General features: G+C 45.5%; 1 protein-coding gene across 1 annotated transcript in view; it reads right to left on the reverse strand.

Moving 5' to 3' along the window:
• The window catches only part of HIBADH (3-hydroxyisobutyrate dehydrogenase), a 564,326-nt gene extending 556,806 nt beyond the window's left edge, over nt 1-7,520 (reverse strand). The window contains exon 1 of the mRNA XM_086941695.1: nt 7,388-7,520. Within this exon, the coding sequence (XP_086797821.1) occupies nt 7,388-7,457 (70 nt within the window). The 5' untranslated portion in view covers nt 7,458-7,520. The remainder of the gene's footprint in view (nt 1-7,387) is intronic.
• Nucleotides 7,521-19,920: the final 12,400 nt, after the last annotated feature.

Genomic DNA, 19,920 nt, shown 5'->3' on the forward strand with positions numbered 1-19,920 from the left:
TTGATCCTTAAAGACTTGCCTTATTGATATGTACTACATTTCTGAGCCTTCGGGCCGTGCGCCTGATTGTATGTGTAACCTCTTATCAATAAAGGTCTTCCAAAAATTAAAAAAAAAATATATATATATATATATATATATATATTGGAGAAAGACTAAGATAGATTTATATATGGCTGGTCTCTGTCTACAGGGCATAGCGGGCAAAAAACAATATAACTGGAATGTGGCCCAAGTAATACCAGCAGACAAGATTAATTCAAGCATTCCACCCATCACCTTTTTGCTTTCCTCATGTGCACAAATGCTTAGATTTACAAAGTATTAATCATATTGGTCTGAAACAAGCCTTCCCTGTACTGCGGTCACATCTAAACAGTTCTAGGCCTATGTACTTAGTTTCATCTGAAATAATTTGCCCTTTTTAAAAAAAATAACTAGGCATTTTAAGTTTAGGCTACGGCTACAGTTCCCATCTTCCTGCATCTAAAAGAGTCTGATATCATTATTTCTCGATCCCGAAGGGATGTGCTTTCTTGCAACTAAACAAACTCAACTAAACTAATCCATGATGTTAAAAAGTAATCCAGTGTTGGTAGCCGACTACACCAATTGAAAGGACCTTGGGAGTTTTAAACCGGAAGTACTTGCTTGACTTGATACAGAAGTTTGACCATCAGTTTAGAGAAGGGTAATGATAGGAAAGAAGATGAAGTGGAAACAAAAAAGAGGAGATATTGTGGTTGTTTGTCAAATATCACGAGATGTCAGTGGGAGTATGACCGGGTGGGTCGGAAAAAGTCACCCTAGATTTACTGGTTAATCTTGGGAGTGGGAATAAAAGGTGTACTGCGTGGTAAGATTGCAAACAGCTGCAAATAAGCACAGCAGATCAAGGAGGGCACAGCCCTGTGGTCTACAATTAAACATGGGTTAGTTTGCCCATAGCGTTGTCGGTGAACCATGTAGAGGAGAGATGTCCGAATGGAGAGGTGGAGGGTGTCTTGATTGGTCTAGGAGAACAATCAATCTTATATGTTGAACATGGGCGGCAGATGGGGGAGGTTGTGACGGTCTAGGAATACCTGCTGCTTGACTGCATGACTATCCTCTTTATAATTATTTTCAAAAAAGGCAATTTGGCTTCTGCTTTTTTAACTGGGGGGAATGTTTGGACCAGGTTGATTTTATAAAAATAGAGATTTGCCTAATAATCCTTCAAGAGAGTTGAGGATGCACTGTGAGTTAAAGCAGTTGTGGAGTAGGTTCAATGGCCACAAGGAGGCAAAATAGCCTAGCCTGCACCTAAAATACATCAAAAATGTATGTATAAGTAGTAGGTATATTGCGGGGGCCTCCACACATTAGTTTACAAATAAGGGGAGCTATTATCATATGCAGTGGTTGGATGAAAACAGATGCACAGGTCACTTTTCTAAAGATATTCTAGCAGAGTTCAATTTTAAAAGCTCTATGTAAGAAGTAAAAACGTTATCTATACATTGAAATGTACATTCACAGGTGCCAGAAGTCTGTAAATGTGTGTATAAAGACAAGGTTTCCTTCTAACATTAGCGCCAATGTCAATTAGCACACGTTCCAACCAGCCCAAAAAAGTATTCGTCTTACAGTGAAACACCCTTCATACCTAGTGCCCCATTTTAACAGATTAACTTGACATTTCTGAAGAGTATTTCACATTGGCTGAGTAATTTGCGCAGACTCCTTGTGCTGTTTGAGAAAGATTAAATTTGATAAACCCAAAAGGTGACATTTTTCCTTTCGGCTGGCTCTGCAGATTACAGTAACAGACATCCTGTACAAACATTTCCGATAAGAAAGTATGGAGCATTATTTGCCTTCCCACTGAGTGAGCATGGCACCTGATTTGTCCCACCTTAAACTGCATTTGCTAGTTTTGGACTGAAAGATATACGGCGCAACGTAGCTGCATTACACTGTACTTTTTCAGTGTACCACCCCACTGGGTGCCATTTCAAAGCTTATTAGCATGAGTAATGCAAGTTCCATAAAAATTACCTGCCATGGAGCAGTGGACCAGTGGACCCTTAGCAGTCTGTGACAGTCACCTCTGAGGTAAGGGGCAAAGACAGTATAAAATGACCAACACTTCATTTTTGGGAAAACTCATCAATGTTATGATGCACTTTTAGGACTGTTGTGGGCACTGCCTCTTCTGCTCCGTTTGCAGTTGTGGTCCCTCTTTACGGGAAGAATTGGATACATTAATACAATTATAGTCAAGGAGCAGTCAAGGACTAGGGGGGGAAAGAACTTGCCTCCATTTTGTTTTGGGGTTGAGAGATGGGCAATGCTGCGGTCTTTACTCTCCTTAGTCCTAACAACGCATCTGCAGCCTCAGTGAGTGAGTGACTGACTCCCTATGGGTTGCGTCCTAAGATTGAATCCGCTCACTGCGGATTGAAGAGCAAGTCAGATCATGTGACTCGCTCCTCCCTACTTAGCATGAAACTCTATATGACATCCAGCCCAAGCAGCCAGGTAACGGGTATTTTCAGCCACAGGATTATTTACTGAACTTTATGCACTATATGTCTGATCAGCATCCAGTCTCTGATCTGCCACACTCCACAATGTTGGTCTGATAGACCTACTACTGCAGGTTCTGTAGTTACCCCTAAGACAGTGACTTCTCAACTCCTGGAGAAAAGCTATGGACCTAGGACTGGGTTCTGTAGTTATCGCTAAAGCAAAGACACCTCGGCTCTAGGGATGAACCCCACAGACAACTATAGTGGGTTCTGTGGTTATTTCTAGGGTTGCTCCATTTCTGGGTGAACCCCATCAACCTACTACTGGTGTAGATTTGGTTATGCGCATGGTAGCCCTTTTCTTCAACAAACACTCCCCCAGCTGAATCACCATGGCTAGGTAACAACCTTTGGGTTGAATTGATAAACAACAAAATGAGGCAAACAAAGAATAATCATCAAATTTCATTCTATCCTAGTTTATATCATCCACAAGTCCATGCCATACCGCCCTCTCTTTACCCAGGTAAGTACTTGCTTGTGCTGCAGCCCCTATTCAAACACTCTATGCATCATTCCATACTTTTTCAACCTACCCCTCCCTCAAACCTTACGCCATACACCAACTTGTTCCCACATAGAACAAACTACAATAAACACTAACAACTATGCACCAGAAGGGTGCCTAAGAAACCCTTGCAAATCCGAGAGTTAGAAGAGATTTTCAGGTGCATTAAGGGCTGCAAAGATTCTGCATATAGTGTGGGTACTTAAGTGACAATCCAGAAAGCTCTTTGGGGGCTCACAAGGGACCAGATAGGTCTATATAAATACCAATGCAATACCAGCCTGTAAAGAGGTATCACCTGCGCAACACGGCACGACCCAGATAGTGCTGCTGCTTTCAAATGAACACGCAAATCAGTGTGTGATCAGAGGCAGAATTTTCTTGTATGCCCTGTTTGTAGGATGTAAGACTCAAGTAAAACTCTGATGGTTAATGTAATTGTTATGTACTAAACCTGGAGGTTACAGGTTTTAAACCACATTACGCGTACTCAGACTCTCATCCCTCAGGCACGGCTAAAATTGATATTCAATACTTAGAATCGCACTGATAGATATTAAGAGCCTCAAAATAACCATTTAAAGTGGCAATGTTGATCATCCGCAGATCACGATGGTCCGTAAGAGATTTGCACAGCTCCTCAAAGCATCCAAGAAACCTGTGACTTTTAAATGCAAGACGCTGCCATAGGGGGCCAGTGATTTTCGCATGTGCACATTCAGGCATTAACAATAAACTAATATTAGCTAAGGACTACCTTGTTAGTTCTGTGTTGCCATTCACTTTTTTACTTCTTTTAGACCTCCCTCTGTCTCTATCTCAAGGTTTTCCTGTATCTTTTTTTCTGCATGTAACATTAAGAAAAGGACAGGGGAAAAGAAAATGCCACTAAAGTTGAACTCTAATGTATATAAATTAAGAACAGGAAAAAATAGTACCACTGAATATCTATTGTGACACATTTTTAAATAGCTAACCACCAGAAATGTGTTGCGGGGTTAATATTTAACATTTTCCAATTGTGCAGAAATAACAGACCTCCCCTTTACAAAATAGTAAGCTACTCCTAATGTGCCTGTTTACTTGTGAGAGTGGAATGTTCTTTTTAGGGAAATGCTGCGTTTGGCTACCATGAAAGTGTAGGTGACACTCGCCATTATGACAGATCTCTGAAGTACAGAGATCCTGCCTAGGTATGTGAACTGGCATGTTGCTGTTGGCTTTTTTTTAATAATGTGTACAATATGTATCCTGTGCACTGCAGGCTTCACTGTACAAAGCACTATCAGCTGGCACTGGAGTTACAGCAGCAACTCTCCGGTCCAGTCTAAGGAATCGCAAAGGGCTGGCTGCAGACAGCCAGGAAATTGTTGGGTGCGTTGCAAGCTCCGAGCTATAGAAACCTTTGCTAAAACTAGAACCCTTTTAAATGAGACGCAAGAGCCTGGCTTTAACCTTGTATATGTATATGACAGGGTCTTTACAGTCTCTAAAAGACATTTCTACTGCAAAGGTTGGATACACTTCTTAAAATGGTCCTCAATAAAGGTCAAGTTCAGCACTAGTTTTGTTCAGGCAAGGTACAACTGTGACGTAAATGACTTGATACTCAAAGACTGGACTGTTTCCATGAGGAACAGGGTCAAGGCTGATTTGTATAAGGCGGCATGGTGAGCGAAAAACGAGAGACCGCCAGTGGCTGAGATTAATTTAAGCATTCCATCCATCACTTTGTTTTTGATCCCCTTGATACTAAAAGATGCCAAACTCAAAAAAACAACTCTTTTGGAAACAGGGGACCTCTATATATCTAATGATCAAGCTATACATAGGGAAGAAAATGCATTAAAAAAGGTCTATAGCTAGTTTAAATCAAACAATTGACAGAACCTATTCTAAGTCTCTCTGTAGAAGGTAACCACTAATTCAATTAACAACAAAATATATATATATATATATATACACACATATATACACACACATACACACACACACACACACACACACACAAGTCTGGAAATATATATTTCTTTATTACTTGTTATTGTTTTAAATTCGGTGTATGTGGACTGGATTCTTAAAGGAAACCGTAGTTTATATTGACAGGCAGCACAGGATGGAATAAACCTCCATATATTAAAAGTTGGGGTCCATAATCATCTTAGGATGGTCCATAAATGCCACTATCGAAGATCTGTATATGTAGTTAAAGACAGTGAAGGATGGAAATGAAATAGCGCACAAAGTCAGTCATCCGGATATGGGGGTATATAAACGTGGCCACTTTTTTAAAAAAGTATTCAATGTCTTATAGCCATGGAAAGTTGTGGACAATATATGGCACGATGTCTGTAATCTTGGTACAGGAGTTCATAAACAGAGCCACATTACGGGCATACACAATCTTCTTCGATATAAGTTGCTATCGTCTTCGTGTATGTCCCGCGTAGAAAAACACGTCCTTATGATATCATCGATTGTGGCATTTATAGACCATCCTAAGATGATTATGGACCCCAACTTTTAAACATATTGTTGCCCCTATAGTCCATCAATATATGGAGGTTTATTCCATCCTGTGCTCAGACGTGAGTCCCTTGCTCACTTTCCCACTGGATTGAAGCAAGCCGGGCTGAAGACGGCTGAAATGCCAGAAACCGGTCCTTGGAAGCTTGTTTCCGGTCCAGGGAAGGCATGGCTTGGCAGTTCGGGCTGGACTGTTCCCATGAGGCACAGGGTTAGACTGATTTGCATATGGCCATGTCTGAACTGGGGTGGCTGAGTGGGCTAAAGAACGGTGATGGATTAAACCTAGAACTGTTGACTGGGTGTGAGTGTTTGATTGGTTCAGATGCTCCATCCATCACCACCCCTTTTGTACCACTAAGAAAAGGCAGTCAGGCACAAAGGAAGTGGGTACGAATAGAAACAAGTTAATTTTGAGCAGCAATAAGATCAATTACTTACTGCAAAAAAACATTTTTTCATGACTATGACAAAATTGTGCTGAAGAGACGACGCTGTGATAACTTTTCCCCCAGGAATCTATCATGTTGTGCAAATCACATAGTCAAAGTGGGCTCTATTTGGGGGAAGAGTTAATATTTTAAATAGAACGATCATCACTCTTTGATGACAGGTGCAAGTCTTAAATTCAAAGATAAATGTCACTAGGTCAAAAGAAAACAGAACAAGAAGTTACATTATTTCTTTTACATGGCATGGGAGAAATTAGTGAAAAAATGTATAGCTTTAATAACATTACAACTAATATCATCTAAAGTATGAAAAAGACACAACGTTGTACACTGACCCCATCCAAAAAGGTATGTATTCAGCTCGGAATCATAGTTTCACATGTGAAGCCGCAAAGTTTTTTTTTAAATAAGTATCATCACAGCTCAATGGGATTTTTAATTACACTGGTTTGCCCACAGCTCAAACGCACAGTAAAGTACCCAGATCCTTTCACTGGTAGGCGCTGTATATCTATCAGAAACATGCAATAAAATAAGCAAAGTCATGTCTCTAACCTCCACTGCTGAAAATTCAGAAGTCTGAAGCCCTTGAAAACTGAAAAGGACACGCCTTCAAAAAGGTGGCAAGGTGAATGACAGCACGCACACCTATATGCGACAGAGTAGACACACTCTGCTTCTGTCAAGGCCTTAAACTTGGGCGCCCTCGGATTAGCGTGAGGTTGTTTTCCCCTTAGGGCCACTTCTATAGGTAGAAGAATGCACGTTCTGACTGATCAGTGATGGATGGAAAAGGGAACGCATGCGACAGCCTTCTTTGCAGATCACTGAAGAACGTTTCTGTATCGAGGCGTCAAACACAGAATGCATCTTGGCAGGTTACTCTTAAGAATCAAATGCACCGCAATGCACCCGAGTCAAAACGCGTTAAAAAAATATCTGATTGATAACAGGTTCCATACAACTGCCCATGTATTTACATTGGAATACTTGACTGAGCTGGCGTGGCTGAGCCTGAAAACGAACGATCTGTTGCTACTGTGTCGGGATATAAAAGTGTTTACCCGAAACTCGTTCGCTTCTAAAAGAGCACAGACTGCAAAATTATAGAAATAAGCAATAAATAAAAAAAATATGAAAAAGCAATACGCAGCGTTACCAAGGTAGGACGTACTGCCGCGAGAATATTTAATTTAATTAGGGTAACATAAAAGAGGGAGAGCAATGTAAGAAGCCTGATATGGATATTATACCCGCACCAAAGTGCCCTCTATAGCGCAGGTGCTGAATGACAGCTTTCATGCAAGAGGGAGGAGCAACATTCTTACCCGTTGCAAGGTTGCCATGCTTGCAGTAACTGCTGAGCAAACTACAGGACCTCCTGATTAAAGCAGCCATGGTTTCTTCCTGGTGACCTCCGATTTACGAGCCTATCCTCAGACTCTCCTATCACAAACGAAGGAGGGTGTAACATAATAGTAAGTGGCGTGTAGAGTATCCAACCAAGTATCTCCTAACCGAAAATAGCACCCAATAAGCGTCTACGTTCGTATCTGCGCCCGGTGAATGGTGAAGGGGGAAGCAAGTCCCGGCTTTTTCTTGGCAGAGATAGGTCGTAATTAGTACGGCTCCCGCCTTACTAGATCCCCGCCCTCTACCTCAGCATGCATGTTACTTATAAGTTATCGAGCAAGCGTCTGTGCTAGCAGCATATAGGGTGGCCATGTTGGTAAATCTGGTTACCGTAAACACTTTGTGTGCGAGAGAGTTGTTCTTGGACACTTTAAAAAAAAGAGAAAAATAAGGATGAGATAATTTAAAATGTGTAGCAATTTAAACATATGTTTTCATATTGGAGAATTAAATCAAAATACAGTTTTTTTCTGGATATATTCGTGTTTTTCGGAGACGAGGCGCCTATAAATGACCCGCGTCTTTGAGTGGAATGCAGAAACGCCTGTAGTGCAAACTTCCACCGAGGCTGCAGCAGTTCAGCAAGACACCCATGTTGGAACGGGAGTTCACGATGAAATCTACAACTTATACAACAGGACAAAACAACAGTTTTTACAATGTGTTTTTTTACACAGACAGATATCGACACCAGTTGTTTTCTTAATGTAAAATAAAATAACTTAGATTTAATTTTTTTAATAATATTTAGAGACTATTTTTTAATACAATATGTTCTAATAATTTACATAAAAGCAGGTAGTAGCTACTTTTTCGAATGTGCCACCAATAACTGGCTTAGAAAGAATACTTTTCATAGATCTAATTTTTTATTTAATAGTTGAAAGCACTTTACATAGAATAGCGGTAACTCAGAGGTCTAAAAGTAACTAGGGTCACCGCCTGGCATGGTAGCAAATATTGGGTAGTGAATATATAATAGTTCCGTACAATGGATCAAAATTCAGGACAGGAGGTCAAAATTCAGGACAAAATGTACGTTTTACAGACACATCAGAGGAGGTTGCGCAATCGTATATGAGTAAGTAAATAGACAATCACTAAAGTACAAGTAAAAATAAGTTCATATTAGGTGAGACAATTGTGCACTTCATGGTTTGTCAGTATGCGCGCAGCTTTAAGCAAATGTGCAGGTCTTTTTGTGGTAACAAAACCACCCCACCTTTCCAGCTTCCAGAGAAAACGCCTGATGCCCGGTCCGGCCAGTCTGGCCTTGCTACCACCCTCCAATGGCGCCCCCCATCTTCACATAGACCCTCTCTCGTGTGTATTTAATTTCTTCTATAGTGCTACGCATCCCAAGTATGTGGCGCAGAGTGTTGGAGTGCGTTACAACACACACATATTATAGAGACAATCACTCATATAAATGTGAAAGTCAATGTATTTATAAATGTTGTTTAAGATAACAGGGCTTACAATATGTAATCATACTTTCATCCATCATTCAGTCTTTCACCATTCATTCTGTCCTTCCATCTGTGTGCCCATCCATGTCCTAATTCAACCATTTACAAACCTATTCATCACGTATCCTTCCATCCATCATTTCACACATCCATCCCTCAATCCACCCTTTTATTCATCCATTATCCATCCACACACCATTTCACCCTATCCATCCGTACACTCATCCATCCACTCCTCCACCCATCCATCCATTCACTCATGCATCCAGTCATTTACCTATCCAGCCATCCATTCACTTATTCATCCATCCATCCATCCAGTCACTCATCCTTCCACCCATTTACCTGTTCAGTCATCCATTTACGCATCCCCCTTTCTCTTTCAATTCCCTTTTCACTTAGCCATCCATCCTTCCATTCACCCACCCATCCATCTACTCATCCACTCATTAATCCATCCATTGAACCTATCATTCATCCATTCTTTCACTCATCCATCCATCCTTTCTCTCATCCATCCACCCTTTCACTCCTTCACTCATCTATCCATCATTTTGTCCATCTACCCACCCTTTCACTCACTCATCCAGCCTTACATCCACCCTTTCACTCATTCGTCCATCCATTCACCCTTTCACTTTTCAATTCATCAATACACCCTTTCACTTATCAATTTATCAATCCAGCGATCATTTCACTCATCAATCCACCCATTCACTCACCCATCAACCACCCTTTCACTCATCCATCCTTCATTTCACTCATCTATCCAGCCATCCATCCACCCATTCACTTACTTACTCACTCACCTTTTCACATTAATTATGAGACCCATCAAGAACTCCACCCTCGCTGTAGTTCATAAAGCGAAGGGGGGAGGTGGGTGGGGGGGAGCAGGGTTCATATAGCCCCTGCACATAGGATAGGCAATCTGAAAAAGAGGAATGCATGAGTCATGCATGATGCACAGTGCCTGGACGCGGGGCGACTGTGACATGGTGTTGTTTCCAGAGCTGTAAGTGGGATGAAAAAACTAAGGGGGTCTCTCCAAAAGGGTGTTCGATGTAATAAAATGTGTGGCTTAAAACACATAAACTAAAAATCTGTGCTTAATATAATGTGCCGCCCGACTGGTATTTTTGTTGCTTCTGTCATTGTATCCAGATATATATAATACAACAAGTAACGTTACACGTAGAACAAGTAACGTTATCCCTACAACAAGCCAGAACTATTGGCTTAGTCAATGGTTGTTAGTTGCATAAAATAACAAGCATTTACAATGCAATGGTTTCGCCTTTGGAAAAGTTAGAGCTATTGGCATTGTAAATGACAAAATTTGCATTTATGTGTTAGTTTTGAAAACAGATAAATAAATGGCATTGTCATTTACATTGCCATTAGCTAAATCTCTCGCAAATGTGAGACCAATTGCATTTGCACCCACACATACACACAGAGCCACACCCACACACACACACACACACAAAGGAACACACACAGAGCCAGCCGCACACACACCCACACACACAGAGCCAGCCACACACACACACACACACAGAGCCAGCCGCGCACACACACAGAGAGCCAGCCGCACACACACAAACAGCCGCACACACACAGAGCCAGCCAAGGCTGCAAAAAAGATAAAAAGTAACTGGGTAATATAAAGGAGGTACAGGAATATGAGTAGTAGAGATTGAAATGGTGTGTGGCACATGAAGAGGTCTGGCAACAGGTTATGAGGTAAAAAGGCTGAGTGGGTTTTAAGGAATGGGTGGGATCTGCAGAGTGGGAATGAAAGTTGTCAGGGGTGGAAGAAAGGAGCCCAGGCTGGGGTTCAGGATGAAGGGAAGAATAGCAAGCGACACAGAAGGCAAGGAGCAGCATTAGCACTCCATGTGACCTCACACTGGACAACCGGACAGAAACCGCAAGATTTCCAGCCCACAGATTTACATATTCTGCGCACTAATGCACCCATCACTGGAGAGACTAAATTGCATGCATCCTAGCATCATAGCACAGACAGAAATGGGGAGGGGAAAATGGAGCAAAGAGGCGGGAGATATTACCCGTAGCAATGGAGGAGGGGGCACAACTGGGTGCCCTGGGCCATTACCTAGAGCAAAATGCGAGCGGGGTGCATCGCCTGCAGCAACGGGGGAAGTGGTGACATAGCAGGGGCAGACGGAACTGTAGTAAAAGGAGGCAATGTTTGGGGGCGTGGAGTCACTGAACCTGCTGCACTATTGAATGCTACGCACCTGACCTGATGACGTATTCCGATACTTCAGATTGTGGTCGAGTGCTAAGTGCCTGTTTCTTGGCAGCAACACGTTGTGGGTGTTGGGCACTCAGCAGCTGTATGATGCCCTCACCATGCACTGCTGGCGTGGTATGGGCGGGGCCTTCTTCCTACGAACCCCTCTCCAGGAGGGTGACACTTTTCCAACGAGAGGTTTGATAGACGGCTGACGTCAGTCTATGAGGGGTGCTGATTAGCAGGCATCTACAGAAAATGTTGTGTGTTTTGTTGAGATGTTCCGTGGCTTATGCAACAAAATGAACAGTTACAAGAAAGGAAAGTAAGGGTGCATTGGGATAAACCCCCAAAGTAAGCACTACTGGTGGCAGGGGGTGGGGGGTGGCGAGGGGTATCACAGGTGGGGAGGGGAACACACAAGCAGGCAGAGGCATCTAGGGGGAAAGAGCAAATGCCCACCAACTAACCGTGACGTAAAGGGGGAAACATTCCTAAGTGGGGTTCCAGGTGGGCGTACACAACAGCCCTTTAGCAGAAAAGTTTGGGGTGGGTTCCAGTACCCTAAAAAGAGGGGAGTGGGAATACATGCACGACTAAAGAGAGCACTATTCGGCGGGGGGGTTGGGGAGCTCTCACAGAGGGGCGTCGAGCGGATACACTTGTGCCAATGAAACTGCATTGTACGGCAGGGGGTGTAGGCAATAGGGCCTGCGTGACCCCACTGCCATAATAACATTACAGAAATCCATCACCTCCTCAAATTGGAGACATCCTGTTACACATAAAAATGCACGCGGTTTTTCTGCGACACTGCCCCCCAAAGGGTCCCTCGGATCAGTGCGCCCGGAAGGTCCCTGCAGACCAGAGGTGATTGCAGTCAACAGAAGGGAGCAGGGGAGGAAAGTGCACCACACGGGAGCAAACATCTGCCATACAGTGCAGAAAAGCAGAGAATGGGGCCTGTGAGCACTTACACCACCGATGGGAGTGGAACTGGCAAAAATCAAGGGCCGAGCAAAAAACTATTTCCAAGCTTCGGCCCGTCCCCCACACACACAGACACACATTCACTCAAAGGACTGCAACACCGCCCCAAGGAAACATCACACCCTCCAGCTAGGTAGCACCCACACATGCTCACGTAAAGAGGTCCCTCGACAGCACGCCCTATGCACCCAAAAGTAAAGAAGAGCAGTTTTGCAGCATAGACGTCTTCTAGATTCACCAGGTGCTCTATGGGGCGGGTACGAAGGGTGGAGGGAGGTGTTGGTGGGGGAGATGCAGAAGAGTGGGGGGCCGTGTCCGGGAAGAGGTGCAATGCAGGGGATATGAGCAGCCGCGAGGGACCTCCGATGGTGCCACTCAGCAGGGAAAGACGTGGAAGCTGCTGCACCCACCCTCTAGAGAGGGGGGCTTGGGGGGACATGACATTACAGAAGGACGAAAAACCGGGTGTCGTCACAGTTCAATCTGTCTCTCTGCCGATGACGTCACAAATGAGGCTTGATTACTGCAGCAAGATATCTGCCTGCGGATTACACCACAGCGGGCAACGTCTCCACTATTTTGTTTTACTTTAAAATGCTTATTTTAGGGATGTAGAACGCAAACGTCACAATATCACTGTCTAGCAGCCGTTCTGCAGTTTGGCGTCATTGTGGTAAAACTAAAGCAGCTTTCATTGGACTCTCTCTCTCGGGGTGTGTTAGAGGTCACCTTTCACCTCTGGTCCCAGGCGCCGCTGGGGCACTGGTCACACATCCATTATTGAAGGGGGTCAGGGTTGTGCCCTGTGTGAAGTGCTGGACAGGTATGTGCCTGGGGCACCCGTCCCTCACCCTGCCCGCTTTCACGATCTCACGCCCCGCTCCTGGGCGGCGCAAGCCTTCAATCTGCTCTCTCCCTGCGCAGGGTTCAAATGTGAAATCATTAACCCAGGCCTGTGCTATCTCCCGGAGATGAGTTCTAAAGCTCCCTGCACAGGAGCCGGGCTGTGAATGAGTGACAGTTTCGACCCAACTCTCAAAATGGCAGGCCTCGGAAGGGGCTGTGGGTGGACAGCAGACATCTGTGCTGGACACCGGCCAGGAGCAGCGGAGCAAGGGATATGCAAGGCCCAGCCAGAGAACACGTCACACGGCTCACGTCACTGAGGACAGAAGCAACCCTCAGTGAGTGGGGGAGCAAGCTCTGGCGGAGCAAGGGTGGCACGGACCCACTAGACTGACACATAACATCTCCAGTCAGAGTTCAGTGGGCCACGGTGTCTCTGCACCTGCCGTACATTTGACTTCTGCTCACCTGGAAGCAAGTCACTTCACCGTAGCATGCAGGTCACCTGCGTTTCCGAAACATATCTTGCACCAATGTTAACATCCGCAGCTCCTCACAATAATCTTTACCGATGTTTCTGTCGTCATCCTGTTAGAAGAACGTGGCCCTTATATAATGATACTTACTGTACGGTACAGGCTAATGTCGCGCTGCCTAAGGCCTTGTTCTCGCTTAAGAAAATTTCCCACTACTGGCTTAGTCCCCTTCGTTGCAGAAATGCAGGTCTGGCTCAACAGACGTTTAATGTGAATGAATTACACCCCGGCAGGAAGGGCTGGGGAGGTGCAGAAGGCTCGGGCCTTTAATGATAGCGCTGCGTTTCCAGAGAACCAGTAGTGATAACGGAGCTCTAATCACGGACAGCGGGAGGGGGGGGCCGGGAACGGGCAATCGGACAGCAGGATAGGTGGCGGGAAAGGCACGGACAGCGGGAGGGGGGCGGGAAAGGCACGGACAGCAGGAGGGGGGGGGGCGGGAACAACGGACAGCGGGAGGGGGGGGCGGGAAGGCAAGCAAAAACAAACACTCACCTGGACTTCCTCCGGCGGCGGTCAGCCGCGGAATGGGCAAAACAAACGTGGACGACAAAAAAAAATAAACCCCGCCCACGGCCGTGATGACGATCGGAGAGAGAAGAAATCGCGGGAACGCCCACGAATCTGGTCCGGCCATGACGGACAGATCTCTGTTCCAATGGCTAGCCTCCATTTATGGAGCTAGCCAATGGAACAGAGGGCGGATTCCAAAGCCACTCAGTTATTCTCATTAGGTTTTCGCCTGCGCGAAAAAGCTGCGCAGTGCGCAGCTTTCGCTTAGGCGAAACCTAAAAAAGCAGCAACCATGGCTGCTATACTATAACTATAATCCTTTTCTGTGAACTTCTTTCACCGCCTTCCTTTGGTTAACTGGATTCTCACCTAGGCGTTTTTGCACTTCCATGTAACTGAATGCCCTGCCCTGGACCGAGGCTGGAGGAGGCCACCACATGCTGTGCCAGCCCAGGCTGACCCATTGTCATTCTGTATGTGGCAATCAGCCCCACAAAGAATGACAATGGGCCGGGTGGGACTGCTCTTGTGTTCAGAGGAGTGCAAAGCGGCCCCATCAGGGAGCTGAGACCTTTTGCAGGGGAACAGCTCTGTTCCCTCAAAGGCCTAAAATTATGGACAAAAGGCATTGTAAAAAGGATCCTCATGGACAACTGACATGAAGTCCAATTTACGAATTGTCAGTGAAATTTACAGACTGTTGGTCACCCTAATAGTGAGCAGTCATTCACTTTTAGCTTGACATATTTAAGGTTTTAAAAAACTAGCAAATCTAACTAAGCAGAATTTCACAGCCAACTTCAGGGATAGCTTCATGGACATTAACTAAAATGAACCACTACAACATTTCCGATGTGGGTACAGGCAACAACACTGCTTTCAGGAATGCATATGCTACCACGACTTCCCCTGTCATTTGTATTAAATGCAGATTACTATGAACCGGATTGCACATACAAATAAAATTCAGTCGGTAGTAAGAGAATTTACTTTTTTTTCATATTTATTTATTAAGTTGATCAAAACCTGATTAGGTGTAAGTTACATGTTTAGGCATGTGAATAGCGGCGGATCCTCCGCTATGGCGGAGTAGTGTCTCCCCCAAAAAACATCAGTAAAGGAAAAATAGAACAATAATAAACATTTGTTTCATTTGTATTTTCTTGCCGAGTCTTGGGGGAGGGGCCTGGGGAGTGACGGGCACAGAGAGCAGTGGTAAGTGCATTCCCTTCACTGAGCATGACAGTTTGGCTGGCCATCTCAGGCCGGCCAAACCGCCATGCGCAGTGAATGCTCTCCTACCCAGCTGCATCGCTGGGTTGGAGAGAGCAGGCACAGACTCCCAGTCTGCCCAGGAGCGCAAATCAAGGGTGCTCGGGTCAGGATTGTCAGCAGGGCATTCTGGGAGCCTGTGCGCCTGGAGAAGAGGAGCAAAAGAGCGCGACACAGCCGGCTGCAGGTACTTTTTGTTGTTGTTGTTTTTTTTTGTCCTTGCAATGATGGCATCTTCTTCCTGCGTGTTCTAATGCTTATTTGTTATAGCTTTTTCATTTTATTATGGAGGGGTGGAAGCCATAATTAACAGGAGGGTGGAGGTTGGGAAATAGTACCTGAATTACAACATGAGCAGCAGGTGGAAACTAGGAGAGAATCAACAGATGACAGATTTGAGGGCAGACTAAGGTGGTGGTGAGTGACGCTGAGGTGGTGGTGTGCTGGTGCGGAGGTGATGCTCAAGTGGTGTTGAGTGATGCTGAGGTGGTGCTGAGATGGTGATGTGCTGATGCACAGGTGATGCTCAGGTGATGCTGAGTGATACTGAGATGGTGCTGAGTAAAGCTGTGGTGCTGAGGTGGTGGTGCTGCACTAGTGCTTAGGTGGTGCTGAGTGATGCTGAGTTGGTGCTACACTGATGCTGAAGTGGTGCTACATTGGTTCTGATTTGCTGCTGAGGTGGGGCTGTGCTGGTGCTGAGGTAAGGCTGCGCTGGTGATGGTGCACTGATGTGGAGGTAATGGTGTACTGATGCTGAGATGGTGCTGTGCCGATGTTGAGGTGGTGCTGCACTGGTGCTGAGATGGTGCTGCTTTGATCCTGGGTTGGTGAAGTACTGGTGGTGGAGCACTGATGAGGAGGAGGTGCTGTGCTGATGCTGAGGGTGGTGATGTGGTGGTGCTCAGGTGATACTGAGGAGGTACTGAGTAATGCTGAGGTGGTGCTTAGTCAAGTCAAGGTGATGGTGCTGCACTGGTGCTCAGGTGGTGCTGAGTGATGCGGAGGTGATGCTGTGCTGAGGTGGTGCTGAGGTAATGCTGCGCTGATGCTGAAGTGGTGCAGCGTTGATGCTAAGTTGCTTCTGAGGTGGGGTTGCACTGTGTTGAGGAGGGTGTGCACTTGTGCTGAGATGGGGCATCACTAGTGCTAAGGTAGGACTGCGCTGGTGGTGGTAAACTGATGCGAAGTTGGTGCTGTGCTGATGCTGAGGTGTTGGTGAGGTTGTGCTGTACTGGTGGTGCACTGATGAGGAGGTGGTGATGTGCTGATGCTGAGATGGTGCTGTGCTGATGCTGAGGTGGTGCTCTGGTGATGCTCAGGTGGTGCTGTGCTGATGCTCAGGTGCTGCTGCTGTGATGCTGAGCTGGAGCTGTGCTGATGCTGAGTTGGTGCTGAGTGGTACTGGTGTGATGCTGAGTGATACATTGGTGGTGCTCAGGTGGTTCTGAGTGATAATGCACTGGTGCTGAGGTGGTGCTGCGCTAATGCTTAAGTGGTGCTGAGTTGCTGAGGTGGTGCGGCACTGGTGCTGAGGTGGTGCTGTGCTGATGCTGTGGTGGGGCTGCGCTGGTGTTGAGTTAGTGATGCACTGGTGGTGGTGCCCAGGTGTGGAAGTGGTGCTGTGCTGAGGTGGTGCTGTGATGGTGTTGAGTGCTGCTGAGGAGATGCTGCTCTGATGCTGAGTTGGTGCTGTGCTGATGTGGTGCTGTGTTGAAGCTGAGTTTCTTCTGACACGGCGTTGCGTTGGTGCTGAGGTGGGGATGAGCTGGTGGTGGTGCACTGATGCAAAGGTGGTGCTGTGCTGATGAGGAGGTGGTGCGGTGGTGGGGCTCAGGTGATGCTGAGGTGCTGCTGAGTGGTGCGGAGTCATGCTGAGGTGGTGGTGCTGCACTGGTTCTCAGGTGGTGCTGAGCTGGTGCAGTGGTGCTGCTATGCTGGTGCTGGGGTTATGTGCTGGTGCTGAGGCAGTGCTGCGCTGGGGCTGAGTGATGCTGAGGTGGCGCTGTTCTGGTGTTGTGGTGCACAGATCCTGCTGAGTGATGCTAATGTGGTGCTGCAGTGCTGCTGCTGAAGTGGTTCTGAGTGATGCTGGCTGGTGCTGAAGTGGTGCTGCGGTGGTGTTGAACTGTCTACTTGCAGGGTATATTGTTAAGTAACATCACATCACATGCCACGTTTTGAGAGCACGAGGAGGCATCCCTTGATATTAGTTTATTTCAACAACAATTGAAACCTAAAAGAAAGCATAATAAGTTGAAAGCGCATATCTGAAAGCTGCTTCCAGTTTCATACAACGGAGTATTAATAGCAAGTTTACCTCTGTAATCATATCCAAATGATAATGCTGTCAAAAGCACAATATATATAGATTAATCCTACTGTTGGCCATCTTCTTAAACTACACATCCATTAAGTAAGTGTATTATTTAAGGTTTGGACATTTGGGCTAATGAAACCAAAAATGTTATAGGATGAAAAACAACATAGCCTCCAACTAAAAACATGCTTCTTAAACCAAGACAGTGAAAAACAAAATAAGGACACGATTTGAAGCCGTCGGCTGCACACATTCGGAAAGCCAAACAAGCCCAGGCAAAAGAAAAGTAGTGCGCCAAAACTAACTTATATGGCCAATAGTGAAGTGATCCATGTAACAGGGCCAGTCTCCAGGGCATGACCAAAACAGCAAAAGGAGGAACAAATGTATACTATTCACCAACGAAAACAAAGGAATTTTGAAAGGCACTTTGTGGTAAATATAATTTACCGGTCAATTTTTACCGTATAATTACTGACAAGAAAAGAATAGCTCAATCAAAATGAGAGGCAGAGTCAGGGGTGTCTGAGTCATACGGGCTTTAATTCAGGATGGCTCGAGCCATGGAAATCAATTCCATCAATACAAGGGTTCGGGGGTACATGCAATGATGGCAAAAAGATGTCAACGATTTATTAACAGTGCATGACATATATAGTATAACTGTTCAATAGCATTGAATACAGTAGGCGTGTCAAGTGAATGTGCGTAGCAAAAAGGTGTGTACAAAGGCGTGCACAGAGGTGTGTGCTGGAAACGTCACAGAAAAGTGTCATCAGTGGGTGGATACATAGAAGATTCTGCAGAGTCAGCTGGAAACTATAACCTGGGTGCGCGCGCAGCTGGCATGACGTGTGATTGACGTGTATCTGGAGAAAGCTGAGGGTCTGACTTTTAGCACTAGTAGAAGGGACAGGAGTCTGGCATGTCAGACCGACCTGTTCCTATAACATGTCTGATATCTGGTATTTGGGGTAGGTGTAATCTGAAGTAAAAGGTCTCTCGGGCAGAGGCTATTCTATACTGAATGCATATGTATCTAAGTGCAATGCGCGGGGCCATGGGCCTACCATGGTAACGGGAGCTATGAATTACATGAGGGAGGCAGGGAGGCATGGCCCTTTGCTCTGCAGCCGGGGAACTGTTTACCTATTTCACTAGACAGGAATGTGTTTTCGAGGAGGCTGAGCCGGCTACACTGATAACTTGAAGGCAAAATACTGTTTTGGCAGGCAGGCCAGGCCGAGCCAGGCACCGCTTCGCTTGGCAGGAAGTAAGGCAGAGGTCAGGGATGCATCTCCACGCTGCAGCTTTCGGAGACAGAGACAGAAAGTGGTTCAATGGCAGAAATCAGGGCCTAGCTCTGCAGAGCCAGGAAAGCGTGAAAGTGCACCATGTAAAGACGTTGGCAAGGCATAGTTAGGAACGGAATTATCAATCCATTCATGGTGGATCTGATAGAGGACATGTTAACGTTGGACGCAAATGTATTTGCGTCTTCAGATTCGGTTGCGGAGGGAAGTTACATGCACTTTAAACTCGTACATGGAGACGATGGGGTACACGTTAGGGGACATACTTGACCATAAAAATTTCAATTACCTCATTCCCTCCTTGTCCCCTACGGACCCATTAGGATATATCTATTTTCATGAGACCATCTATCTGTGCATATAATATCATCTGTTCTTCTTTCTTTAGTCGGGAATGGGAACGTGAACTAGAGCGGGGAATACAAGCTGTGGCGCACAAGCCGCAAATCGCTGGCCCACATTGAAGACATAAACAACAACTGAATACTATGGCCAATATAATCCCTAGGAATGACAATAGCTTCCATCCCCAGGCTGTTATTATACTCCAGAGCCAACCGGACCAAGTCCAGGAGCCTGGATTCTGATGTATCTGATGGGCAATTTTGTGAAGTCTGGTGATGGCCTTATAGACTGATGGCGCGTTATTAGGAATAAACACGCAACAACTGGATCCGATGACTCTACAAGCTCCGCCCCTATCGGCCAGGATGACGTCAATGACAAGTCGGTTCTGCAGAACAACAAGTCTCATAGCAGACTGCTCCTCTGTTAAGTTGCCCAAAGCTGAAGTAGTCTCATTCACCACTGCTTCGAGAATTCTGGTTAATTGGCGTATCAGTTTACTATTGGAGACAGTACCTAAATAAGGAAAGAATCCTTTATTGAAATCTGTATATTGTTCCCATGCGGTTTCAGTCTGATCA

This window comes from Lissotriton vulgaris, chromosome 10 (genome assembly GCF_964263255.1).
Source record: "Lissotriton vulgaris chromosome 10, aLisVul1.2, whole genome shotgun sequence".
NCBI classification, from domain to species: domain Eukaryota; kingdom Metazoa; phylum Chordata; class Amphibia; order Caudata; family Salamandridae; genus Lissotriton; species Lissotriton vulgaris.